The sequence below is a fragment of the Rhinolophus sinicus genome, linkage group LG16, assembly GCF_036562045.2.
Source record: "Rhinolophus sinicus isolate RSC01 linkage group LG16, ASM3656204v1, whole genome shotgun sequence".
Taxonomy (NCBI): Eukaryota; Metazoa; Chordata; class Mammalia; order Chiroptera; family Rhinolophidae; genus Rhinolophus; species Rhinolophus sinicus.
The window spans coordinates 15,104,967-15,131,098 of record NC_133765.1 but is presented as its reverse complement, the minus strand read 5'-3'; the positions used below and the strand labels follow the sequence as shown (position 1 = coordinate 15,131,098).

The 26,132-nt window shown below is 56.3% G+C and overlaps 1 protein-coding gene across 1 annotated transcript; it reads left to right on the top strand.

Moving 5' to 3' along the window:
• Positions 1-4,702: 4,702 nt before the first annotated feature.
• PRODH (proline dehydrogenase 1) lies at positions 4,703-25,915 on the top strand. The gene is made up of 14 exons (XM_019755911.2): positions 4,703-4,991; positions 9,240-9,448; positions 14,613-14,647; positions 15,051-15,200; positions 16,325-16,389; positions 16,597-16,713; positions 17,139-17,218; positions 17,975-18,056; positions 19,345-19,437; positions 19,529-19,675; positions 20,539-20,714; positions 21,642-21,740; positions 25,147-25,235; positions 25,310-25,915. Exons 1-14 carry the CDS (start codon positions 4,719-4,721, stop codon positions 25,495-25,497), a joined length of 1,803 nt encoding a protein of 600 aa, XP_019611470.2. The 5' UTR covers positions 4,703-4,718; the 3' UTR covers positions 25,498-25,915.
• The last annotated feature ends 217 nt before the right edge of the window (positions 25,916-26,132 follow it).

Here is a 26,132-nt window from a genome sequence, read left to right as displayed (position 1 = left end):
GAGCTCTGAAAAAAATTACATAGCTAAATAGAGCTCGAGCAGAATCTGTGAACGTGGAGTGGGTAACAGGATAAGCCGATGAAGGAATTTACGTGCCAGGAGAGCAAATACTGGCCCATGTTTGGTGCAGGCCGATAACAGGAAGACAAGCCCCAAATTAAACAAATGTGAATGAATTCCTCTGCGTGCTGACAGAGCAAATATATCAGTTAAAACCGGGTAGAGCAAGCAGCAAAATGTAATAAATCAGAATGAATTCTGACGCTGGGAGCCAAAATTATGGCAGACAAATATTTCAGGAAATAAGGAAAAGAGGCACACAGCGAAATACTAACTTTGAGAGAGTCCCAATGTCATGCTCACAGCTGAAGTGAAAACAAGTATTTCAGTGAGTCCCCATACAAGACTGGCACAAGGGAAGAGTCGAGAGGGAGGGCTATCTGGGAAGAGCTACACATGACGCAGTCACATGACTGAGACAAAAAGGGGCCCACAGGGGTCGGTAAGTGCCCTGAGGTGGCTGGGATGGCTTTCCACCAAGGTCTGTCCCCTTCCTGCTTCCTCTCAGGACCCCTGGGCCCTGCTGACTGGCCCAATCTTGGGGGGTGACATCGGGTGACAGACACAAGACCAAGTCTACCTTGGGCCTCTCAGATCCACTTCAGACTCCTGAGCTGGAGGACAGGAGCCCAGCCCTCTGTGCCCCCCACCCCAGCTCACCCCACCCAGCTGACCTCCTGGAGGTTCCCCATGCAAACTTCCAACAGGATCTCTAGCCCTGGGGACTGTCCCTTCTTCAAAATGTGCCAGCAGCTGTTCCCAGCAGAACTGGCTTCTCGGCGTTTACAGAGTATCTGTGAAACCCAATTGTTTTATTTATTTTCACATTTGCTGGCATCTTTCAGGCCAGCCTTGTCTACACAGGCACATTCACAGGTAGCTCATCCTCCCTTGGGACCTGGGGCACTTTGACGTTCATCCCTGTCTAGTCTTAGTCTGGAGGTGAGTGGATCATCTCAGCGAACACTACGTGCCCAGCTTATGTGTCCCCTCTTTGCAGCCCCAAACCTGGCAGCCCCTGCTTGCTTTCACCTGAGCCCAGGCCACGGGCTTCCTTGAAGCAAATGCTGTAACTGTGAGCCCTTTGCTTTTTGTATCACAATAGCTTTCTTGAGATACAATTCATATATTTCAAGGATACAACTGTATGGTTTTTAATATAGTCACAAGGTTGAGCAAACATTACCACTGTCTAGTTCTAGAATATTTTAATACTGAAACTCCATACCCAACAGCAGTCATTCTCCATTCCTCCAGGAAACTTAATTTACTTTCTGTCTCTATATAGATTTGTCTATTCTGGACACTTCATATAAATAAGATCATATAACATGTGGCCTTTTGCATCTGGTTTCTTTTACCTAGCATAATATTAATATTTTCTAGATTCATCCACATTGTAGCATGTGGATTCATTCCTTTTTATGGCCAAATAATATTCCACTGTATGAGTGTACTACAATTTGTTTCTCCATTCATCCATTGATGGACACACTTTTTGGCCATTGTGAATAGAGCTGCTATGACAAAGGCTCATTTGCCACTGTTCACAGAGCTGCTTTCCCCTGGATTGAGGAATGGGGGACTTACCTGCTAAAGGTGGAAATGGACTGAAATGAACTGAAATTGACCAGCCTCTTCATCAAGCTGTTTTCTGGAGACTACAAGTGGTCTATTAGGCTCCAGAGTTTGAAATAGTTTCTTAAGATAGTTCCTTTCAGTTGATTGTTCAGTGGAAGGGAGGGATTCCTGGAGCTTCCTACCCCCACCACCTTCGCTGCTGTCATCCCGGACCCTTTGCTTTTGAGCCACAGGCTACAGAGTGAACATTTTACTGTAAGACGTGAGGTGAGGAACCCAGTGTGACCCTCCCACTCACATTCGGCAGGACTAAGCACACTCTTGGGCACTGTCCTGGGTGGCTGGGGTGCTGGTGCCAAGCTCAGCCTCACCATTGACCACTGTATGATAATGGCCATTTTGTCTTGTCCTTGCCTTGACCTTGTCAGGTGTGTTTTGGCTTAGATTCTTCCTCGGTGTTTCCCGCCTGAGAGGAGGGATGGAGATGTCTGGCATCTGTTGTGAATGTTGGGGGTGAGGTGGATGAGTTGACCTGGTATTTCATGTGCTCAATCATTTTGCCAAAGTGTGTGTGATGCTGATGGTTACCAGCCTTCTCCATTATCAATGCAGCGAGAGGTGGCACAGCGGTGGTGCTGAGATACTCCCCCTCTCCCTGCCCCTAATCTGAGTGCATTAGGTGGAGGTCACTGAGCAGGGGCACATAAGATCATGACGATTACCTGAAAATGGTCTAAGCACAGTACCAGCTCCTGGTAGGGAGGGTTAATGTTAGGGTCAGCTCTTCCCACCTTTTCCAATCCCGTGTTTCAGCCGGGAATGCATCACCAACAGATATATGTTGTGCCTGCCTCAGTTGCACTGTTTCTTCTGCCACATGGTGCTTGGGCAGAATGTGCCATGGGGCTGGGTTCAATCCTAGTAACTGGGTGCAGACACTCTTGGAGACTGCAGCCCAGGCTGGCTTGGTGTACCTGCCAGAGGAGAGACTGTGGTATCAAAGGGGTGCCTACATGGAAAGCAGGAGCCAGGGTGCCGAGTGAGGGCTGAGTAAAAGTTGTCTGATTAAGGAGTCAGGGCAGGCAGGGCCTGGAGGATGAGTCTCCAACCCACAGTCACTAGCCTAGAGCGTGGGGTCAAACTTCCCATATCATACATTCTGATTCCTTCCCTCATTCAAGGAGGCAGTGAAGGTCACCAGCAACAAGTGCAAGAAGAGGGACTTGTGGCCAAGTTGGTGCCCAGCTGGGGATGTACCCACCAAGCTGAACCTGAGGAGGAGGAGGAGGAAAAAGGCTGGGGATGCAGGGTGCAGGAGGAAAAAGAGGTGCCCACGAGCAGAATGCAAAAGGCCTGTAGCTCAGAGGAGGGGCCAGCAGAATGACCAGCATAAGTGAGAGAGGTATGGTGAGTGTGGGGAGGGGCTGGGCTACCAAGGGCCGATGTGCTAGGCTGAGCCACGCAGCCTTGTCCAGATGGCAGCAGGAGCCCTGAAGAGTTTTCAGGGAGAGGGAAGATCATCTGTAAAAGGAAAAAGAGGTGTCTGGTGGCTATGGCCAGCTGCTAAGGTCAACCTATTCTTGGTGAACTAAGTTTCTGAGTTGCTGGAGGGACCCGGGTTCCTGAATCTGGGTCTCAGCTCACCTGCCCCTTTTGTCTCTCCCCTTTTCCTTTCAAATCCAGTAGGAGGAAGAGGAGGCAGAAAAACTGTGACTGTGTCAGGAAGGCTCCTTCCATATTGTGGGATGGTGATGGTGTCCCCCAGGGAACATTAGCAAGGTCGAGAGGAAGGGTGCTACTGGCATCTGGTGGGTAGAGGCCAGGGATGCTGGCAAACATCTGCCATGCACAGAAGTGTCCCCCACAAAAAATTATTTGGCCCTAAATGTCAACAGTGCCGAAGAGGCCAGAGCATCCAATGCACCAAGATGCATGGATCCCATAGCAAACCAGATGGGCAAGGTGAGTGAGGTGGGGAGGGAGGCTGCCACCCACAGTCAGACCTAGCACCTGTGGGGGTGCAGGAATGTCTTCAGGATATGCAGCAGGGGCCCATGGGGAGGAGGCTACTATAGTGGGCAGTCAGGGAGGTCCCTCCCAGAAGGTGATATCTCCTGTAACACCGCTTGCAATGTTGTAAAGAAGGGCATCCAAGGCTGAGGGGCAGAAGATGGGAAGGCCCTTAGGAGTGAAGGGAGGCCTGAGGGAGGTGGCAAACAGGTGGCTTTGCTGTCAGCCCCAAGGGTGGCACTAAGGGCGTGCATGGGAGGATGGGGAAGGGGCTGAAACCAGGGAGGCTGCATGGGTTCCAAGGTGAGCTCGTTGGGTGGGTGGTGGGAATGGGAAGACAGGAGAGGAATGAAGTTGGGCAAACTCCTAACGGGCCTCCTTCCCACTATCGTGCCTTAGGCCTGGGGGAGAGGATGGATGGCTTCCCAAACGCCCCTTTACACCACAGGAGAAGCGGGACCACCTTCCGACCTTCCCGGATTCTCTGCAGGCCCGGTCTCAGCTGTGAATCCACGTGGCTCAAAGACCAGGGAGGAGTCCAGGTGTGCAAGTGTACAGTGGAGCTGACGGGCGGGTTCCGGACCCACCTGGCCAGCTGGGCAACCTGAAAAACCCGGGGAAAAAAAAATTAAACATTTAGTTGCGGGCCCAGTCCGGGGAGGCTCTGGGTGTCAAGCGGGAAAGGCTGAGGTGGGTGTCGGCAGCCCAGGAGGCTGGGTCCCGTTTGGAGGTGAGGCCACGGGCTAGGAGGGGGGTTTCAGGCGTCAGTGGGGCGCTCGGTGGGCGGGGCCTTCCCCAGGACTCACACAGTTCAGGAACGCGCTGGAGGCGGGGCCTTCACGGAACAAGCGCGGCTGCTGGCCGGGTGGAGCTTTCCGACGGGAGGGCGTGGCTCAGGGCGCGGGGCGGGGCCGCCCTATCAGAGGGAGCAGGTCCTGGGGCGGGGCGGGGCGGGGCCTCCAGGGAAGCGGGAGCGGCTGGGCACGGGGCGGGACCTGCGGGGCGGGACCTGTGGGGCGGGACCGTGGCTCGTACTTAAGCAGCCCCGGCGCGCGGGACATCCCGCCATGGCTCTGAGTCGCATCTTGTCGGTCGTTCGCTCCTGCCCTCCCCGCCTCGCCCCGCTGTCAACGGCGCCGGCGACCCGCGAGCAGTCCGCCGCGGGCCCGGGGGCCGTGCTGGGATGCCGGGCGGCCGAGGCCCCGCGGCCGCCGGTGCCTGCCGTGGACTTCGGCAACGCGCAGGAGGCGTACCGTAGCCGGCGCAGCTGGGAACTGGCGCGCAGCTTGCTGGTGCTGCGCCTCTGCGCCTCGCCTGCGCTGCTAGCGCGCCACGAGCAGGTGCGAGGGTGGACTGGTGGGTGAACGGGTGCGCAGGGCCTCACCGGGTCCTCTGCCTGTCCCGGGATCCGTTTTGAAGTTTCAGAGTGTAAAGATGTGGCCTCTTGAGCATGGCCTGTACTGGGGAAGTCAGGAAGGGAGTGTTTCCTGCATTCCTTTGGGGGCCTTTGAATTTTGCAACATCTCAGCACTACAAACAAAACAAAAAACAATTTAATTTTTAAGCTATGTACCGCTTACAGTGACACAAAATTTTCACCTGAAATTTAAAATTGAATGACTATCATGCTGCCCAAAGCAAAGTCTGGTGATTTTCAGGGTCCATAGCCTAGGACCCCAGAGTTCTTAATGACCCAGGGGCTCCCCAGACAGGGCCACTATGAACAGCGTTGGGAGAAAAATGGGAAGCTGCTCAAACATTCAACTTTTGAAACTTTAACATGATAACTTTGAAAAGTGTGAGGGCTTTGGGGACGGAAGAAGCAGAACACTGTCTTCGCCACTGGTCACTCTGGGGTATCACAAAAGATGCAGTTGTTTCAAGGTGATCCTGGGAATGGTTTGCAAGGCTGTAGTTGTTGGTGCCGAGGGTCTGGAAGGCTCTCCATCAATGGAGGTGGCATTGATTTCTCAGATGAGACTGGATTGAGCGCATTGTGCTGCCTCCCTCAACTCCTGGGGGAGGCTGGCCCAGGAGGAGCATTGAGCCCCACCTCAGGCTTGGGTGAATGTCAAGCCACAGCAGATGGGAGATGAGTGACTGAAAGGACTGTGAGGCCAGCAGAGGTGTTGGCCTGGATCCCTCTGGAAGCTAATGGGAGGAGGAGTGATTTGGAGGAAGTTGGGGCCAAACTGGAGAAGTAAAGGCCTTTGGGAAGCCATCCCATGTTTGTGGCAGCTGGGGATGTCCTGAGGTAAAGCTGCGACTGTAAAGAGCCCAGGCCAGAACTGGGGAGGAGGGCGAGAAGGGACACGTGAGGTCTAGAAGGAATCTGGTGGGGGGTAGGAGGTGATGAAGGATGCTTTGGGGAGCACCACATCTGAGGAGCAGCCAAAAAGGAGTGGCCAGCACTGGTGGTGCAGTGGTCAGGAGGGAGGAGGCAGCTGGGGGGCGGGAATGACTTAGGGAGTCCAGAAGTGGCTGTCCATGGGGACTGTGTGGGGGGCAAGGACTGGGACCTGGCTCCCACAGCCTGGGCATCACGGGAACTGCCAGGTTAAACCAGGATGAGCGGTGCAGAAGCCATGCCCCCTGTGTGGATGACAGGGAGGGGAGAGGGAGGGCTTGGAGCCAGGTAGGCCAGTTTTTTTCTGGCATAATACTGAGCTTTCTTCACTGGGTCCAAAACCAGTGGAGAAGCCAGCAGAGCTTCTCCCAAGGGCTCTGGGGTACCTTGAGAGGGATGTCAGCCCTCCTGTCCCTGGGATGCGTGCTAGGGGAAAGTGCTGGAGTACAGGGACCGAGCTGTGTGTACCTAGAGGAGGCAGGAGATTCTTCCCAGATTCCCTTGCATCCCACCTGTGCCCTGGAGATGCATTCAAGTAGCCCACTAGCAATGGGTGGTGCTCTGCATGTTTCCCATGGAAACTGTTCTACCTTTGTCAGTACTGGTGGTGTCACTGGTGATGGTGGCCTCAGTGCCTGGTGCTGGAGGAAGTGGGGCAGAGGCCGGACAGACTGCAGACTTGTGGGCCTGTCCTTCCCTGTGCTCTGGCATGCGGTCAAAATATCTCCTGCTGAGCACTGTTGGTCTATGCAGTTCCTGCTGGGGTGTTAGGGGTCATCAAACCGGCTTCGAGGGAGAGTGTCAGCCTGCAGCATCCAGGTTTGAGCTACTGCCTTGGCTTGGGACCTAGTGGGGGCCGAACTGAGAAGAGTTTAAAAAATCCAGGTGTTGCATGACAAAGGCTTCTGTGCTTGGGTGTGAGCCAGTGCAGAAGAGGATGATGGAAGGGGACACTACAGATGGTGACAGTGGCCCTGTAGGAGGCAGGGAGGAAAGAAAACTGGCTTTACCTGTCCTTGCTCTGCACACATCTATGTTTTATAGTGAAAACGAGTGTATATGTTCCTAGTGCAAGTATCTAAATCCACGAAGGATGCCCCCACCTGGAGAAGAGGTGGGGCTGCCCTCATCTCAGGTAGTGTTGTCCAGATGGTTTCAAAGTGGCCACTTTGTTCTGGAGTTGGCTTTAAAACTGCCAGCCCTGCCCCATGTGCTTCCACAGCCCTGTGACAGGCTGGCCTCCCCTTCACCACGGTGAGAGGGCATGTGACTAGCTCAGGAGACCTGGGTGGCAGTGCCCTCTGAGCCCCTCCTGCCCTCTGAGCCCCTCCTGCAGAGCTCAAAGTGCAGTGCAGGCGGTGTGGGAGGTCACCAGTCCAGGGCTCCCAATCCCGGCCTTCCTGTCTTTGACAGTAAAACACCAGTCTTGCTCCTGCTCCTTCCATTAGTGGTAGCTGTGGCTGCCTTTGCACTACACCAGCAGAGCTGAGTGGTTACGACAGACTGTGTGCGCCACACAGCCCAACTTATGTACGCTGTGGCCCTGGACCGGAAAGTTGCCAACCTGAGAGGAGACACTTCCTCCCATGGCGTGTTTCTGCCCGTCCTCAGAGCTGATGTGTACGTGCTCAAGGGTTCTTTCCCAGAGCCAAATGATGGTTATTCTGCCCCACCAGCCCCTGGGGTGATCTTTGATATGTTCAGGACCTGGCTTTCCCTCCTGCGAGGCTGCTTTGGCCCTGGCTCTGTGTGAGGCTGACCAGGAAGGTGCAGGGGAGGTCAGCCCTGTCCTCCCATATTGGCATTTTCATTTTCCATTTCTAATTCTCTTTATAAAAACAATGAGATGCAACAAAATCAGGCACAGAGGCTGCAGTGAGATAGAGGTGATGGCTTACAAACCCTCGTCCTTGGGCCACCTGATGGTACCCACAGGAGTGGCCTCGCATCTCCACTGAATGCCATCCTGCAATTCAGGCGCATCTGCCTTTGAGCCAATGGGGGCTGCTCGAGACTGGTTTGGGGATGAAGGCATTTGACTTGCTCATGCTTCTGCTTAGGCTAGAGATTGTTTCTTAAAACCCTGATCCCAAGAGATGCCCTCCACAAAAAAGGATGTTCTATTTTCCATTGGGCTTCCATTGGGTTTGAGAAATCGCAGGCTTTTCCTGTCTTGGAGCTGGGGGCGGGGGAGTGGACACAGGAATTCCCAGATGAGTGGGCCATCCCCTCCAGCCCCAGAGGCCTCCAGTTGTCCTCATCCCTCTGTCCTGGCTGTCCCCATTGCGGCAGCTCCGTGTCACCCCCTCACCTTGGCGAGTCCCCTGCTCTGGCTGTAAGTTAGCAAACATCTCCCACCCCATTCTGAACCACCTCCTGGAATTACCTGGCTCCTCCCTCCGTCGGCGTCTCTGCCCCAGTAGGATGTGAACTCCTCAGTTTTGTTCAGCCTAATTCTAATGCTGGGAATGAAGCAGCTGCTCAGGACATTTGAATAAACAATGGCAGAAATTTGGGATGCGATTGGAGGAGAAAGCTGAGTGGTTTATGGGGAGCGGTCTTCCTCAGGGGCATGTCCATCTGAGCTACTGGTCTGCTGCGACCCTGGATGGCTGTGCTGAGTCCCCACTGGTCCCAGGGTGGGCTCTCATCTCACAGAACTTTGTAGACGGTCACCTGGCTTATTGCCAACGTACACTTCACTCCAGCTGAACTCAGACTCAGTCTGAATTTTGCACATGTTCATTTATTCAGCAACCATTGGAGGGCCGGCCCCTTGCCAAGCACTGTATTAGGAACTTGGAATAAACAGTGAACAAAACTTTGAAAAATCTGGGCGCTTGTCTTCTAGAAAGTTGCACCAAATCCTCCTCTTTCCCAGTGTAACTTTCTGAGAGGTGGATACAGAGAATGTTATGAACACGCCCACTGCCCTTCCAAGAGAGACCTGCCATTCACTTCTCTACCCACCAAGTGGTGGTCAGACAGCCAGCTGAGTGTCAGCGTGAGGGCAGGAGGAAGGGTGGCCACAGGGGCAGCACGCGGGACCTGCCCTGCATGAGGACTGAGTGATTGACAGTTGCTGCAAGCAGACTAGCAAGCTGCTCGGGTGGTCTCCACTGTGAAATCGAGGGTGTGAGCTGAGTGTGGCCCTGGGGAAAGTGGTCAAGGCTTTGTGGTTGGAGTGCTGGGGACATGGGAGGCTGGTGGTCCAAGACAGCTCCTTCCCTTTGCCTTTCAGCTGCTCCATCTCTCCAGGAGACTTCTGGGACAAAGGCTGTTTGACAAGCTAATGAAGATAACCTTCTACGGGCAGTTTGTGGCTGGCGAGGACCAGGAGTCCATCCGGCCCCTGATTCAGCACAACAGGGCCTTTGGTGTGGGCTCCATCCTGGACTATGGGGTGGAGGAGGACCTGAGCCCCGAGGAGGCAGAGCGCCAGGAGATGGAGTAAGGCCTGCCGGGTGTCTGGTGGTGTCCTTAAAGCACCCCAGGGTGGCCAGGGCTGGGCTGTGGCCTGGGCAGAGAGGAGGCCAATGCGAGGCGAGATTGGTCAGCCTGATTACCTGCAACCTCCTGGGTTCAGCTTGGGGTTCTTGCATTTTTGCCCCCTGAGGATGACAGCTCTGGGCTTTCATGGGAAGCCTGGTGTGCGTGAGGCCAGAGGAGCAGCAAGGACGGGTCAGCACGCCTTGGCCCACAGCCGATCCCACCCACCGTCTGGTTTTGTACGATCTGCAAGTCAAGAATGATTTTTGCATTTTTAAATGGTTGAAACAAATCGAAGCAAGAATTAATATTTTGTGACGTGGGAAAATTGTATGAAATTCAAATCACTTTTGCCCTTCAGGGGCAGAATTGAGTAGCTGAGGCAGACACCAAATGGCCCGCAAAACAAAATAGGGCTACTGCCCAGCCGGTTACAAAAGATGTGCCTGCTCGGGTATAGGAGGTTTCCTGCTCTGCTGAAGCAGCTTTTCTGGCAGGATTTCTGACCTGTTGGGAGGGTCCCACCGGCCCACCCTTGTCTGGCCATAGATGGTTTTCTGATTGGCAGGTGGGCTCTGCCTGGTGGGTGTGGAGCCTGCCTAGGGGTCCGTGGAGAAGGGAATGTGTAGCCAGGAGCAGTGTGGCAGGCTGGCCTGAGGTCACTGATTTGCTGCAGGGCTTGTTCTCTGGGCAGTGAGTGTGGGGGCAGATGGGTACTTCCCTGACTCACCCTGCTGGGTCAGAACTAGAGGCGAGGTCACCCTCTGCTTCCTGGAGTAGTGGCCTTATGGCAAGTCCAGACAAGACCAGCCCTTTCTTTGCAAAATGCCCAGTTGCTGTGCTGTTGTCTATGCCCCTCCAGGCTGGGCCCTTGCTTGCATCTGGGGCCCCAAGTCCTAACAGCAGTTGTGCCCAATCCACGTGAGGCTTGGACAGGCTTGCTGAATAACCTTCCCATGAGAGGTGGTGTTTGCTCTGGCGAGGGGAGGGGAGGGGAGGGAACAGGAGAGAAAGGCATCACATGAGGCTCCTGCACTGGGAACAGAATGTCCGAGCCTCTAGGCGAGGCAGCCAATTGGCCTGGGGAGCCCAGCCCCTGCCTAGTGATTCGCTGCCTTGAAGGCGGGGTTGTCCAGCTGAGCACCCCCGCCGTTCCCAATGGATTGGTGGCTGCCTGTTGACTAACTAATGGGCTGTGTCCCGCTGTGTCAGGGTGAGGGCTGGGTGTTTTCACAATGGGATTTTCTCTCTCTTGTATGAAGAGACTTCTTTCCCAGGGTAATCTGCCTGGCTTCCTCCTGGGAACAAGGGGACGTGGGCTTGCCTTGCCCTGCCATAGGGCCATGCAACCTGCGCCCCTGGACTGCCCTGACTGCCCTGCTGTTGGTACGCGTCCTGCAGGAGCACTGCTTGGTGGGCTCTGGGATGTGAGCGGCAGTCCCTCCCCTCCTAATAGGGTGACCGCCATCTGATAACAGTGACAGGTGTCAAGAACTCATGCCCAGCTCTGCTGCTGGTGGCCCTGTGCCTTCGGAGGGGCCTGGGCTGAGGTGCAGAACCGGGCTCGCAGGCTTTGGTCGATAGTGGACACTATCAAGTTGCCTGCCTGGCTCACAGGGCGTTCCTGGCCCGCAGTGGCTCTAACCACGCAGCTCCATGCAGGGAACTGCTTCTGGGTCCTGGTGGGGCCCAGGGAGATCTTTCTAATCCTGACACGGCTCATGGACCCTGCTCTGGGGAGTGATGTGGGGGCCACTGCCCCAAATTAAGGCTGCAGGCAGGGGTGGTGGTGCCAGGCTTGCCCTAGGCATAACTGTAAGAGACACAGAAAGGAGGAGGCATCTGAATGCCCAGGAGGCCCACCCAGCAGGCCACTGAAGGCATGATGAGGGGAGGTTTCTCAGGGAGGAAGCAGGAGGTGGGCGGCCGGGAGCACACTAAGGTGGTCTCCTCCTTTCCTCCATGCAGCTGGGACCCTAGGGAGGGGCTGGGATGGTGTTTCCCGTCACACTTGTTAGGAGGCAGAGGCCAGGGCCTCCACTCCAGGAGAGGAGCCCCACAGCGTTCCCTTAGGCTGGGTGCAGTGGGGATGGGGAAAGGGGCTAGGGCACCTTCCCCCTGATAGGCTGTGATAAGGACACCTGGGGACGGTAGACAGCAGGTGTGTCTGTCCTGTTTGTGCAGACCCAGGGCTGGCTGCACGCTGCCTGGGCCTTGGTCCCCAGAATGGTGGCAGCTCCCCTGGGACTAATGTACACAGAGTCTCAGGTGCTGCCTGGAGCCAGGGTCTGGAGAAGCTGGGGAGGCAGGCTTGCAGGCAGGAATGGCCAACATTGTCACATCCCTCACCCTCTTCTGTTACACCAAGCACTTGCTTCTGGTTGGCACGAGGTGGCCAGAGCAGTGGCTCTCTGCCTAGCTCCCATTCCTGTCCCCAGTGCAGACTTGGCTGCACTTCCTCTCCCTCCTCTGGCCGCCTGGCCTGGGTTTCACCAGTGGAGAGCTGGAGTGGGGGTGGCTGGCATGGTCTCCCCTCACTGTCTGTTCTTCTGTAAAAGGCATCTAGCCAACCAATCAGGAGATACATCTGCCAAGAGCTGAGCTTAGAAGCAGCCAAAGGGGTGGTTGGGGTCTTCCTGAAACCTCTGCAAACCCCCAGGGAACTAGTAGTCTTCTCTGCCCCTTGCCCCCAGGTGCACTCTGTTTCCTCCTCCACGTCCTGGGCCATGCACGTGTGTGCATGTGTGTGTGTGTACACGTGTGTGTGCATAACAGGTGCTCTCCTCCTTTCCCCTGTGGTGGTGTGAACTCCGTGGCACCTGGGGACCGCCATCTTTATTTCCTTGTGACCCACCCACCTGACCTCTCGGCTGCGAGGCCTCCCTGGTTCTTCTGCTCCGGCCTGTTTGTAAATTGCTTCCCCTCAGGTCTGTGCCCTGGGGGTTCATGTATGGAAATAGTTATGGCCCCCAGCTGCTTTCTTGCCACGGAGATGCTGGGAGCAAGAAAGGGAGTGCCGCCTGGCTGTGCCAGCCAAGTGGGAACCTCACATGGCCTCAGGCCCCTGGGGACCTTTCAGATAGAGTTCAGATAGATAGGCTTCCGTCTGATGGAAGGCCTTCTGCCTAGAAGGCAAATAACTGTGTGGTTAACGCTCACCTTATCTGAGCCAAGCACTGTGGTTACAGAGCAGGCCCGAGTCCCGCCGGCCACCGTCCTTGTTGACCAGGCCCCTGCCTTAGCACCTCCCCCTTAGTGGATGGCTTTGCCTAGTTGTACCTGGACCACAGCTTGGAGGGCCTGGGGCTAGTCTCATAGGTGCCCTTGCCCGGGGGCCTCAGGGTGGGGAGGTACTTGTCCCCAGCAGGGACGTTGTGTGTGGGGCCAACATTGTCACATACCTCATCCTCTTCTGTTACATCAAGAACTCGCATCTGGTTGGCATGAGGTGGCCAGAGCAGTGGCTGGCTGTCTAGCTCCCATTCCTATCCCCAGGCTATGGCCTCGTGGGCTGTGCCACTATGTGGGGAGCTCCTGGCCCCTGCGAATTGGCCTGGCCGCCAGGATTCCCAGGTCCTGACCTAGGCATTCTGGCTCCAAGACTCAGATTCAGGCCCTGGGGTTGCACAGAAGCCAGGCCAGGAGGAAGGGCTCCCTGGAGGGTGGCTGGGTAGCCTAGGAGTTGCTCTGGGAGCAGCGAGGTAAAAGCTGCCACAGCCTCTTGACGCACATGTCCATGGGTTCCTTGGAGATCTTACCGTGAAGGAGACTGGCTGAGTAGGTTTCACCTTTTGGTGTCATGATGTCCTCTTGATGCTGTTACTCTTGTTCAGCAAGCCCAGGGTGTGCTATTTACAGGCATCTCCACCAGCCAGGAAAGTCAGCTTCAGTGTATCAAACGGAATCAGGCCACTGCAGGTGCAGGTACCGCTCAGAGGCTTCTCTGGCTTTACCTTGGCCCCGAGTGTCCCTGGGGGAAAAAAGTCACTGCTCTTTCCCTGTGGGGTGTGGGCAGAGCTGGAAAGCCCCCCACCCTCTTAGCATTTTGGAGGCCATGTGATGACTACAGGGCTGCAGGTGAGCCCTCTCTGTGGTAACTGATTTAAGAAACTAAATACAAAGTCAGGTGACGATAGATAGAGCTGCTGGGGTGCGACCCTGGGGCCTGGTGGGCGTGATGGTGAACATTCTCTTCATCTGAAGACAGCCATGCCTCTTGCTGTCCCAGACCCCATGGCCACTGTGAGGAGGAAGATGGTGTCTGCTGTGATGCTGGCATGGGTGCCAGTGGGGGTGGGGGCAGGCCTGGCAAGACCAGTGAGGGCACGGCTGAGGGACTGCAGAGAGGCCAGTGGGGCCGGGCTGAGCCTCAGTGCTGGGTGGGGCAGGGGCAGCCAGGGCTGAGGGCTGGCTTCACCGTCCTGTCCTCTCCTCAGGAGGCCTGGGCATGTTATTCAGGGAAGATGGAAAGCTTTGCATTTTAAAAGAAAAATTCTGGTTGTTGCTTGGAAAATAAGCCTAAGGAGCAAGAATGAAACAGGGTGCTGGGCCTGGCAGTGGTAGCTGGAGGTAGGGGCAGGAGGCAGGCTTTGGGCCCCTGGTGGCTGGAGGTGCCTGGATCTGGGGGGCAGAAGGTAAAGCAAGGGGGCCTCACTCCTCGATTTGGGGGACTTTGTAAGCTGGTGCAACATTGTCTCTGTTCCTCATTGGCCCTGACAGACCCCACAATCCTGTCTTTTCCTTAGAGTGTAGCCAGCTTCAGTGACTTACTCAGTGCTCTGGGCTGTTCAGAGAGCCCTCTGCCTATTGGGTAGTTTCACTCACTCCTCACCCACACCAGGGAGGGTCTCTACCCATGGGGAACATGAGGCTTCTCCAGGGGGCAGGGCTTGTAGGCCAGGTTTGTGTGGAGGCCGCTGCCCCTCCCAGCTCAGAGGAGGCAATCCTGGCGGCCTGGGTGGGTGGGGTGAGTGACAGGCGCTTACCTGCCCGGGCTAACCCAGCCCTCCTCACACAGCCTTCCTTGGCCTCTAGCTCCTCTCACCTCTGCCTCCCTGATGGGAATGTACTTGTCATTTCTGCCTGAGGTGGCATGACTCTCACCCTCACCCTCTTCTTCCTGCAGGTCCTGTACCTCAGAGGCAGAGAGGAAGGGCAGTGGTAAGAGGAGGCCATTCACTAACCAACGCTCTCCCCCCACCCCCTTGCCCCGCACTGTGGCCTGGGACCTGAGCTAGGGGCGTAGGCAAGCCCAGGAGACAAGGGGCCATGCCGAATTCTGCCCTGTGTCCATGGGCACCCAGGCCATTGCTCCGAGTGTGCTCCTCACAGCCCTCGGTCGGTCTGGGCTCTGCCTCATGGCTCAGATCTGCCATGTTACTAGGTCTCAGCCAGGGAGAAGGAACATTGGGTGCAGGGGCAGAGGGCTTTGAACATTGGGGAGCAGCCCACAGCACAATGCAGGGGTGCTGTGGGGCTTCCTGGAGCAGCTCCTTGTGTGCTGGGACTGAGGTTGGAACCAAATCATGGTGCAGAGCCGGGTAAGTGCTAAGGCCGTTTGCAGGCACCAGTAAGAGGGAGAAGCAGTACCAGGTTCACCAGGCCTTCGGAGACCACAGGGATGGTGTCATCAGTGCCCGCACCTACTTCTACGCCAACGAAGCCAAGTGTGACAGCCACATGGAGACGTTCCTGCGTTGCATTGAGGCTTCAGGTGGGGCCCCTCTCTTTGTTGGCCGTCTACCTGCCAGGCCCAGTCCTGGCTGACCCCTGGCATGTGGAGACCTGGTGGGACAGTGGGAGGCAGGGGCTGGAGCACTCGCTCGGGGCTTCATCTCTGGGCAGTCCTGACTCGTGAGGATGACCTGGGGTGACACAGGGGAGCCACCAGCTAGGCTCAAGTCACATGGGGTCATGCCTGTGTCTAGCTGTGAAGAACCTGGCTGCCTCCAGGAAGGTGCCTCATGCCCCTTTCTTGGGTACCAGGTGCCCGGACGTGGACCTTTCAGAAGACTGTCAGTGGGCTAGCGGCTCCCAGTCCTGGCAGAGGCAAAACTATGGTCACCCATGGCACGTGGGTTTGCCAAGGGCTGTACTGTTCAGGGAGCTGGCGCTACGTTCTCTGTAGAGAAGTCCTCCCCACATGACCTTGGGGCGGGAGCCCCTGCTGAGAGAGGCCAGTTAAGTTGGGAGGTCACTGAGGTCTCTGTGTCCTTTAGAAACCCACCAGGTCACAACACTGCCCCACTGTGTGTCCTCAGCAGCCCTCCCATGATGGGGCAGTGGATCCCACACCTCCTGAACACTTTAAGGAATGGGAGTAAGCAATGGTCAGAAACAGTCTTCTCTGAATAGCATTGGGGAGACCCTGGCCCGCCAGGCCAGCACTTGGCCATCTAGTGTCCAGTGTCTGGGGCCTCATCTCCGTGCCTCCCTGCCCTCTGCCTGGGAGGCAAATAGGGAGGAGGGTCCCACAGAAGTAGTGACAAACTCCAGAAGTTGGAAGTGAGATACAAGTGTGGTTGAGTGCCTTCTGCACTCCAGCCTGTGTTTCTGCTCTGTTTCTGTGTTCTGTGAACCCCACCTCCAGCCTGGGGTGTTGATGGCATGAGAGAGGAAACTGAGGCAGGCAGAGGAGTAATCATCAGGGCGGCGTAGGAATAGTCAGGAGGCCTTCCCACCACCTTCCTGACCCACGTGGCAAACTGCTGAGTCACCTTCCCACCTCCAGGGAGGGGCATCTGAGCAGCTGTGTGCACTGTAGTTATGGGTGAGCACAGGCTCCTGGTCCTCCTCCCCCTCTGGAGCACTGAGGGCCCTTCCTGTGGCTTCCCACAGGCGGAGCCAGTGATGACGGCTTCTCGGCCATTAAGCTCACTGCACTGGGGAGACCCCAGTTTCTGGTAAGTGCTGGAACCGTCCATGTGCAGAGCATTTGCAAGAACTGGGGGTTGCTGTGAGCATTAAAGGAAAGCTCATGTGCCCATATCTTGCAGCTGGGAGCTGGGTACACAGGTGGGACAGAGAGGGGGTCCAGGGGCTATGCGGGGTTCTTGGGGGCAGGGAGCTGGGCATGCACTCAAGACAGGTGCTCAGGCCTGCATTTGTAGCTGAAGTTCTCAGATGTGCTGACCAAGTGGAGACGGTTCTTTCACCAAATGGCTGCAGAGCAAGGGAAGGCCGGGCTAGCTGCCATGGAAACGAAGCTGGAGGTGGCGGCACTGCAGGTGGGCAGCCCTTCCCTGGTGGTATGAATGGGCAGGCACTGTGAGGCTGAGTAGGTGCCCTGCCCAGGAAGAGCTGGCCGGGCAGTGTGTGAGTTGGGTTCCCAGAGCTGTTCCAGGGCCTACAGCCCACCCTGAAGCTGCTGGGGTTCAGCTTGGAAGGAATCTAAGCAGAGGCTAAGGACCCACTGGGTGGGAGGGTGGAAGGGCTGGCCCCACAGGTAGAGCACAACAGAGCTGCAGGGATGGGATGGGGCACGAGGGAAAGAGCCATCTATGGAGCAGAAGCACAAGCCTGAACCGCATCTTGTTTTCACTAACAGGGTAATCAAATCAAAATAGATCACAAACCAACAGGCGGGGGACACTAAGTGTTAGTGGATGGGGCTGGGAGCTACCAGGAGACTGACACCTTCTCACTTCTCAAGGAAAGTGTGGCAAAGATGGGCATCGCATCCAGGAAGGAGATTGAGAAGTGGTTCACGGCAGAGACCCTGGGCGTGTCTGGGTAAGAGCGGAGCCCAGATGAGAAGACGGGAGCATCTGCCCCGGTTCTGCCATGGTTCCAGCCGAGGCCCAGCAGCTTCCCCATGCTGGTCACTCCTCAAGGGCATGCGCCTCGGGATGATGGTCCCAAAGAAACTGCTTCCCTGAAATGGACAGAATGGAAGTTGACAGGGAGCCGGGAGTCCATGAATGGGGTCTGGCAGCTTGGGCACAGGGTCAGCCCAGACTGCAGCTCAGCAAGAGTGCCAGCTCTCCCTGGGCCCCACACAGCAGACAGGCAAAGGGTCTGGGCAGCTGAGACCCCAGAGAGCCCAGGCCTCTTCCTTAGGGTGCTGGGGGCTGGCCCTGAGGTCACCAGGGCCCCTGCGCTGGCAGCTAGGTGCTGTCTACTCACATGCTCTCACATGCTGTGTCGGTTCCAGCCTGGTCTCCCCCATTTGGTTCTTCCCCCAGCCTGACACAGCCCGAGGTGTTCTTGGTACATGCCCCCTTTTCAGAGCTGCTGCTGCCCCGATGCAAAACGTGCATGTTTCGGTGTCCATTTTTTAAACAGAGGAGGATGTTTACGTTTTATCTGTCTTTTGAAACTAAACACTGAGGCGGGTTCTGTGGGGATTGGGTTTGGGGACTTCTCTTTTAGGGAATGGGCTGGTTTGGGGTCTAGGCTCCCCAACAGATCCTAGCACCCATAGATAAAGCCGCCTGGCTGGATGGAGAAGCTGCTGCCGCCACTGTGCTGACCCCCCTCCTCCCGCAGCTCCCTGGACCTGCTGGACTGGAGCAGCCTCATCGACACCAGGACTGAGCTCTCCAAGCACCTGGTGGTCCCTAACACGCAGGTGATGCCACTGAGCCCCGTCTCAGAGGGTGTGGGGCCAGGAAGGGAAACGTTCCCTGCTGCGGGCCCTGGGCCAGGGCCACTGTCCTCCTAGGCCCCAGGAGATCCCCACGGTCCAGGGGGAAGAAGATAGACCCACGAGGAGCGGGGTATCTGGGCGGCCTTCCCCATGTCATTGGGGGTCACCCCAAACCTCACTGGCCTGAAAGAGCAACATTCCTTATTCCCCCTTGTGGTTCTAGGCTGTTCTCTCTCAGGGTTTCCCTTGCAGTTGTACACAGAGGGTGTGGGGGCTGGGGGCATTGTGGGGGGTCCCCGCTCACACGGCTGGCTGTCAGCCAGGGCTTCCTCACCGTGTGGCTGCTGGGTTCCCAGTGTGAGTGTCCTCACAAATCAGGCTAAACTCTCACCTTTTGTAGCCTGGCCTTAGAAGCCCCACAGCATCACTTCTGCCTGATTCCATTGCTTGAAAGCGAGTCACTAGGCTGGCCTGTGTTCAGAGGGAGAGGGTGAGACTCCTGTCCTTAGGCGGGAGTCTGGGATTATTGGCCATGTTTGAAACTGCCCCTTAAGCTGGGATGTGAAACAGCAGCAGAAACACCTTGAGAAAACATCCCGCAAACACTGCTTTCCACAAACCTCCAGCCTTGGCCAACTGAGGGCCCACTGGGAGCACTCTGGGCAGGGTTAGTGGGCAAGGGGGGCAAGCAGAGGGCCCCAGAGCCTCCCGGCCTGCAGGGTGGGTGACCACCCCCCCCCAAGCACCAGGCCACTGCCAACCCACTCCGCCCCCTGAAGGCCACCATCTGGGGATGCTGCGTCTGTCCCTGCTGTGGGGCAGTCTACGCTGCACAGCAGTGCAGTCGGCCTGCAGCCACTGTTCTTCCAGCCCTTTTCTGCTAGGGGCTGAGCCTTTCCCATCACTGGGTGGGTCAAAGGTAGCTTCCTTAGTAGTTCGTGCAAGCAGAAAGGGGACCCTCTGAAGGTACTGGGGAGGCTGTGGGTGCAGATACTTTGGGTGCAGGCCTAATCGGAGGCAGCTGTGAGTAGGAGCGCGCCAGCTGGCTGGTGGTGAGGTTACACCTGGCCTCACCTCATTTGACCTTGTTGCTGTGTCACCAGCCAGCCTCAGGGCAGGGCGCTGATCTCCAATCACACACAGGGTGGAAGAGGGCCTGAAGAGGCAGGCCCACTGGTCCTGGGATCCAGCTAGCAGGTATCAGTAGGCTCTAGGCAGAGAGACACGGTCCGGGGCCCTGCCGTGGCCTGACTGTGTGCTGCCCCCTCAGACAGGCCAGCTGGAGCCTCTGCTGTCAGGATTCACGGAGGAGGAGCAGCAGCAGATGACGAGGATACTGCAGAGGATGGATGTCCTGGCCAAGGTTGAGGGCCTGGGATGCGCCTGGGGGCTGGGGGGGCACCTTTCTCACCTGAGCCCCAGACAAACCCTCTCTCCCACGCCTGATCTCTAAGAAAGCCACTGAGGTGGGGGTGCGGCTGATGGTGGACGCTGAGCAGACCTACTTCCAGCCAGCCATCAACCGTCTGACGCTAGAAATGCAGCGCAAGTGCAACGTGGAGAAGCCACTCATCTTCAACACCTACCAGTGCTACCTCAGGGTATGGCCCGTCACCTCCCCACCCTTCAGGTGATGGCACACCCCCATCTGCGCCCCCGCGTTGAGGAGGGAGGCCGCTGCTCAGCGGCGGCGGCTGGCCACGCGTGACTGCCCGAGTGGGAGGAAAAGCGCCCCAGGACCCATCGCTTGCTGCTGCCGGCCCCTTCACTGGGCCCCAGATCCCAGACAAGGGTGGTGAAGGGGCAGGAGGAAGATGGAGGAGCTTGTGTAGGGTCCACTTAATGAACTTTAACCCCCAGATTTCGAAGCCTTCAGGAATGACCATTTTCTCCCACCTCTTTTAGTTCAGGTTCCTCTAAGGAGCGGATGAAAGCTCTGGGATCCTTCCCAGAAAAAGACTTGGCTAGAGTTTTGCTTGTTCCTCAGGAAGCCCAGCATGCTTCAGGGTGGGGTCCCTGAACACAAGCCTGGGCTGAGCTGCTTGGGGAGCAGCAAGGCGTTTGGAGGCTATGGGGAGGGGTTGGCATCAAGGTTGTGGGGTCTCAAGGCAGATGCCCACCCCCCAAGTCAGCCCAAGGAGACTGGCGTGTACCATGGTGTACCGTGGCTGCTGGTACCTGGCTTTCCCCTCCGAGGACTCGCCAGGCCACACAGAAAAGGCTATAGGTCTCCCCATTATCACCATTCCTTGGGGCAGGTCAAAGGGCCTCCCAACTCATACCTGTCTCCTAGATCCCGAGTACCCACAAGTGGGCACAGGGCACCTCCCTCAGCCAGCTGCTCCCACCCCAGTACCCCATGGTGACTACACCCTGGGAGCCCCTGGGCCAGGGAAGGCGCTGGGAGGTGTGGGCTGGAGCAGGGGCCTGTCCTGGTCGTTGACTTTTGACCCTGGTCACGCAGGATGCCTATAACAATATCACCATGGATGTGGAGCTGGCTCGCCGTGAGGGCTGGTGTTTTGGGGCCAAGCTGGTGCGGGGTGCATACATGGCCCAGGAACGGGCCCGTGCTGCAGAGATTGGCTATGAGGACCCCATCAACCCCACGTACGAGGCTACCAACGCCATGTACCACAGGTGCGCCAGCTCTCCCTGGGTCCCAGAGCCTCAGGGCTGCTTGGGGAGAGGAGTGAGAAAACAGGGCAAGGAAACATACCACCTTGGTGCTGGAGCTGACCCGATGGACCCCCATCCTAAGGGGTAGCAGCCCTGGGAGTCAGAAGCTTCTGGTAGGAGCAAGACTTCTGCCCTGAGGCCAGAACTATTTTCTCTGCTTTTGTTTTACTTTCTCAAAAACACTAAGGTGTTTTTTTTTTTAATATAGAAATGTTTACTGAACAAAAGAACAAAACTAAACTGGCCCAGGTACCCCAGCAACTCCTGTTGCTGCCGGAGCAGCCCTCCCCACACTGTGCTCAGCTTGTTTGCTTCCAGGAACCACGTTTTTCTGCATCTTTTGCTGTTTATCTTGGTGATCTTTTACGCAGTATGGATAAAAGTCCATATTGCATAAAAGGCTGACCTCATGTTTTTTCTGAGGTTGTGCAGATGTGTTGCAAATTCAGAGACCCCGAGTGTCTCCCCTCGCAGGCTCCTGTTCCCTCCCCAGCGATGCCCTGCTTCCTTCTAGGAGCTGCCATGCATGTCTGTCGGACTGCTGGCTCGGACTGTGTCGTGGTTGGCTGGCATTATGCACTCAGTTCTCTGTCCTTGTTTTTCTGGTGAAGCTGTATTTGGATCTCCCCTGCTTAGCATGCAGACCATTAGCTACCCTAATGGCCAACGTGGGGTCCTGTACTCAAGTGCGTCCCTGCGAGCTTTAAGGTGGTTTGACGTCCTGTTGTTATAGGGGCGACACAGGGCACACCCTGTCCCGTCTGTTGTATCCGTGGGTGAGGACACAGCTATTGCACATTCCTGGAAATGGAGTTGTTGGGTCAGAGAGAAAGCACCCTGCCCGTGGGGGACTTCTCTAGGCCCGCACTCACGTGGTACTCTCCCCAGATGCCTCGACTATGTCCTGGAGGAGCTGAAGCACAACGCCAAAGCCAAAGTGATGGTGGCTTCCCACAATGAGGACACAGTGCGCTTCACGCTGCGTAGGTAGGTGCACGCCCCGCCCCACAGTGGTCCAGGTGCTCCCCGGTTAGGAAAGGGCTGAGGTGAACACCCTGGAAGCGTGTGCAGAATGACCTGCCAGGCACGGTGGGCGTTTTCGGGGAAACAGCTGTGGAACAAGCTCGAGTGGGGGCTTCGCTGCCCCACAGGCCCCACCCCACCATGTCCAGCTGGGCATCACCACGGCTGTAGCAAAAAGGCGATTTGCAGTTAATTTGGTTTTTAAAATTAAACCTGACTTTAATTAAAGTCTCCAAAAACTAAACTTCAGTAAGTGACTTAAATAGCTTATGGAAATGCACAAGTACAGTGTGAAAAGTTGGAAAGCCTCACGAGGTCGCATGCACGGCCTCATTTATAAACAATTTCTCTTAACATTTTTAACTGCATTCCAAATGCAGTTAATTTAGTATGTTTTCTCTTTCAATACTCATTCTCTGGAGCAAAACTTTGGCAGAATCCTTACAAGTCAGACATAGGAATAAGGTGAAGTAATGCTTAAATATTCCAGTATTTTCACCATGTTCTTATACCCCATGTCTTAACCCGGGGGTCCCAGTTCCCCTGCCTCTCCCCAGTCTCTGCCTTCTTGGGGCTTAGGCCCTGCACTGGGTCTTGCTGGCCCTCAACTTTTCCAGGAGTAAAGTAGGGGCCCCTGTCTCACAGCACGGGCACCCCAAGCCCAAGGCTTGCTGCTGAGTGGGGCTTCCCGACGGAGCAGTGAAGGAGCAGGCAGGGTGAGGGTGCTGCCTGGGGAGCTGACTCTGGTCATTCTAAACATTCAGTTACATCACCATTTATCCTTTGTTCATGATGGTGCTGCTTTTTCAGTCTGAAACTGCAACTGAAAACCGCAATTTCTAATGCACAGAAGTTGTAGCCATCATGGTTGGGAACTTGAGTGCCAAGGCTTCCTCCCAAGCGTCCCTGCCAGGGTGGAGGGGCAGGTGTCTGGCTGTTTCCATGGGGGAATAGAGCAGAGCCCCAGCTGGGCAAGGCTCTTCCAAACCTTGTTTCCTTCATCCATAGGGACTTCTCAGGCCCTCATTTTCCCACCTTGGATGCTCCATCCTTGTCACTGGAATTTAGAGGGCCACCTTTCGTGTTCAGCAAAGATTAGTTATGGCTTCTTTGACTGGCAAAATGAGCACGATTGAGCTGCAAATTTTAAAACGTGGCTCTCCCTTAGGCTTAAAAATATTATTCTGTGATGGAACCCGATCAAGGCTCGATCCCTCTGGCATCAGGGTCCTCTGCTAGATGATGGACATGCAGAGCCTCTGGTACCCCTGGCCCAGCGCTCGGGAACCTGCACCCCTGCACAGCAGGGCACCCATGGGAGACTGTAGCTGTGTGGAAAGCGCCACCTTCTTAGGTTCCAATTACAAACTCAGCTGACTTTGGTAGCCACACGTTTTTGTGGGGATCACCGGCTAGTCCACTCAGACACTGACTAGACAAAACTATGAAACTTCTAAAGGCATAACCTGTCCTCGGAAGGCTCCCTTTCTCCTGATTTCTGAATCTTCCCACTGAGAACACGTCTGTCCTCACCATTTTGGTCACAGCAGCCTCCTGCCCTGAGTGCCAGCTGAACGCTCTCCCCTTCCTTGTAGCCTTGAGGGCCCGTGCCAGGCTCCACAAACACCACTATCGTGGAGAAGGCCCAGCCCACGAACTGCGGCTGCAGTTCTGTGCTCCTGCTCTCGGGGCCAGGGAGCCCCCGGCAGCTCGGCCTTGCCTTCCCTGGGAAGCAGTGTGGGTCTCTGATGCGGTACCTCAGGGACCTCAGACAGGCAGCCTGTGTCAGCTTTGGCCGAGTAACAAACCAACATAAAACTCACTGAGCAGCAGTGTTCTGTGGACCAGCAGTGTGGACTGGGCTCAGCTGGGGTGTGGTTGGCCCAAAATGGCCTCATTTGTGGCTGGGGTAACAAAAGGGACTGCATCCTATGTCCAGTGTCCAACAAGCCAGCTTAGGCTTTGGCAGTCTCAGGCTTTCAGATGCCCAGAAGAGGGCAAGCCTCTGCCCACATCACATTTGCTATTGTCCTGTTGGCTAAAGGCAGTCACAAGGCTGAGTCCCAGATACCAGGTGGCAAGGCCTCCATTTGTGCATTGGGAGAAGCTGGTCATATGGCAGAGTGCGTGGACACTGGCAGGGGAGGAGTCAGCAGCTATCTTTGCAGGAGGCCATGAGTGTCCCCACTACGTCAGTCAGTTGGCAACATGGTGGCAGCCCTGCTCTCACAGGGTCATGTTCTAATGGGGGACAGAGACATATGACCTGGAGACCAAGGTGATATGGTGGGGATCGGGCCACTTTAGACTGGGTACCCCGACATAGGAGCCCAACCCTGGGCGTCATGTGGAGGCCCAGGGACCCTCTTGCTCGTGGTGCTCTGGGAACCTGGGGCAGGTGGCGGGACCCTGACACAGGGATGGGGTCGGGAGCAGGGACAGGGAAGACAGGCCTGGCCTGTAGCCTGCGTAGGTGTGAAGAGGACCCAGCTGAACCTGCCCCTGGGGGACGTGGAAGCTGGGGGCGGCCCCACAGTGCTGGTGCAGATGGGCCAAGTCTGGATACACAGATGTGGGAAGAAGGGGATAAAAAGGGATCAGCGACAGGCAGGTATTTCAAACCCGGGGAATGTTTGTAAAGACCCTATGAGGCTAGGTATGAGGGCAGGTGAGGGTGCTGCAAAGCTGCTCCCCCCAACAGCTGAGCGGCACTAGCAGAAGTGCAAGCTGCATCTATTAATTCTAAATCTTCCAGCAGCCACATTAAAAGAAAAAGATGAAGTTAATTTCAATAATACGTTTCAATTAACCCAACATATTAAATATATTACCATTTAAACATGTATTCGGTATTTAAGAAACATAGTGAGATATTCTGCATTCTTTTTTCATTCTAAGTCTTCACAGTCCTATGGTGTTTTACACTTGTAGCACCAGCGGCCTTCCAAAGACTCAATGGCCACTGGTGGCTGGTGGCTGCCAGCGAGGGGAGGACAAAAGGCCAGGTTGGGGGGACTAGGAACGTGGCACCGAAGCAGAAATGATGGAGAAAGGGAGAAAGGAGTGGCCCCGGGACATACTGTGGGGCAGGCAGCTGGGTGGGTCTGCTTTGCTGGGTCAGGGTACCAGTTGTGGGTTGGGGAAGGCAGGAGGGAAAGGGCCATCAGGTAGGGGAGGCTGGCTAGGGAAGGAGGGAACTTGGTGGCCATGGGCCGAGCTGGGAGCAGCAGGGCAGAGGCCTCGTCTGTGCAGGACAGAGCTTATACCTATACTTCACCCTGGGGGTTAGAGCATGCGCATGAGGGCCTGGGGCGGCAGAGGGACTCAGAGCTAGCACAGGGAGTTCACCCGCTGCTTTGCCCCGTCACAGGATGGAGGAGCTGGGCCTGTACCCTGCAGATCACCAGGTGTACTTTGGACAGCTGCTGGGCATGTGTGACCAGATCAGCTTTCCGCTGGGTAAGCTGGGTCTCCCTGGGGGATGGCGTGGGGGCATCAGGGTTGGGACTCACCACCTCTGCCTGTGCATGCAGGTCAGGCAGGCTTCCCCGTGTACAAGTATGTGCCCTACGGCCCTGTAATGGAGGTACTGCCCTACCTGTCCCGCCGAGCCCTGGAGAACAGCAGTATCATGAAGGGCGCCCAGCAGGAGCGGCAACTGCTATGGCAGGAGCTCAAGCGGAGGCTCTGCACAGGCAACCTTTTCTACCACCCGGCCTAGCACCCAGGGGCCACCGCCGCCAGACTCGGCCTCCCGGGATCCTCAGGTTGGGGCAGGGATCTGGGGGGTCTGGTGGCCCCCAGGCCGATGCTGCAGCTATAGCCCAACCGCAACCTCACATGGATTCACCTTACATCCAAGACTTTGATACCCGCTGGAAGTGGGGCCTTGGTGACCTCTGCCCCTGCCCAGGATGTGAGCACTCAGGTGTAGGCTGAGTCAGGTACCTGCCAGAGCTGCTGGATGGTCAGGGACTGCCCTTCAACAAGTGGGCACTGCCCCCTCCCTGCTGACACCCACAACCTTGGAATCAAAGGCCAGCGTTCCACCAGGGTCCAACCCACACACCCCAAGCTCCACAGGTGGACAGTAGCCAGGCTAGGTCAGGCGGCCTGATTAATAAACCACTGTTTCTGTAGCTAAGAGCTCTCAGCGCTATGCCCCAAACACCCCTTCCTGTGGGGCCCTTAGGTGGGGTCAGCAATAGAGAGGGAATGGCTCCAATGGCCTGAGAAGTCTCACGTTAGGCTCTGCCTCTCCCGAATCGTGTGCCCCTGGGGGCCCACACCTCCCTTTAGGATATATTGCAGAACCTGCCATGTGGGGTGCTGGACCCTCACCCCCAACTCCACAAC

Bases quoted from the DNA above. Each gene is read 5' to 3' on its own strand.
- PRODH (XM_019755911.2), top strand. From the start codon at position 4,719: ATGGCTCTGAGTCGCATCTTGTCGGTCGTTCGCTCCTGCCCTCCCCGC. The intron at 16,714-17,138 runs GTGGGCAGCCCT...TCACTTCTCAAG, and splicing joins TGGAGGTGGCGGCACTGCAG to GAAAGTGTGGCAAAGATGGG. The intron at 19,438-19,528 runs GTTGAGGGCCTG...CTGATCTCTAAG, and splicing joins GGATGGATGTCCTGGCCAAG to AAAGCCACTGAGGTGGGGGT.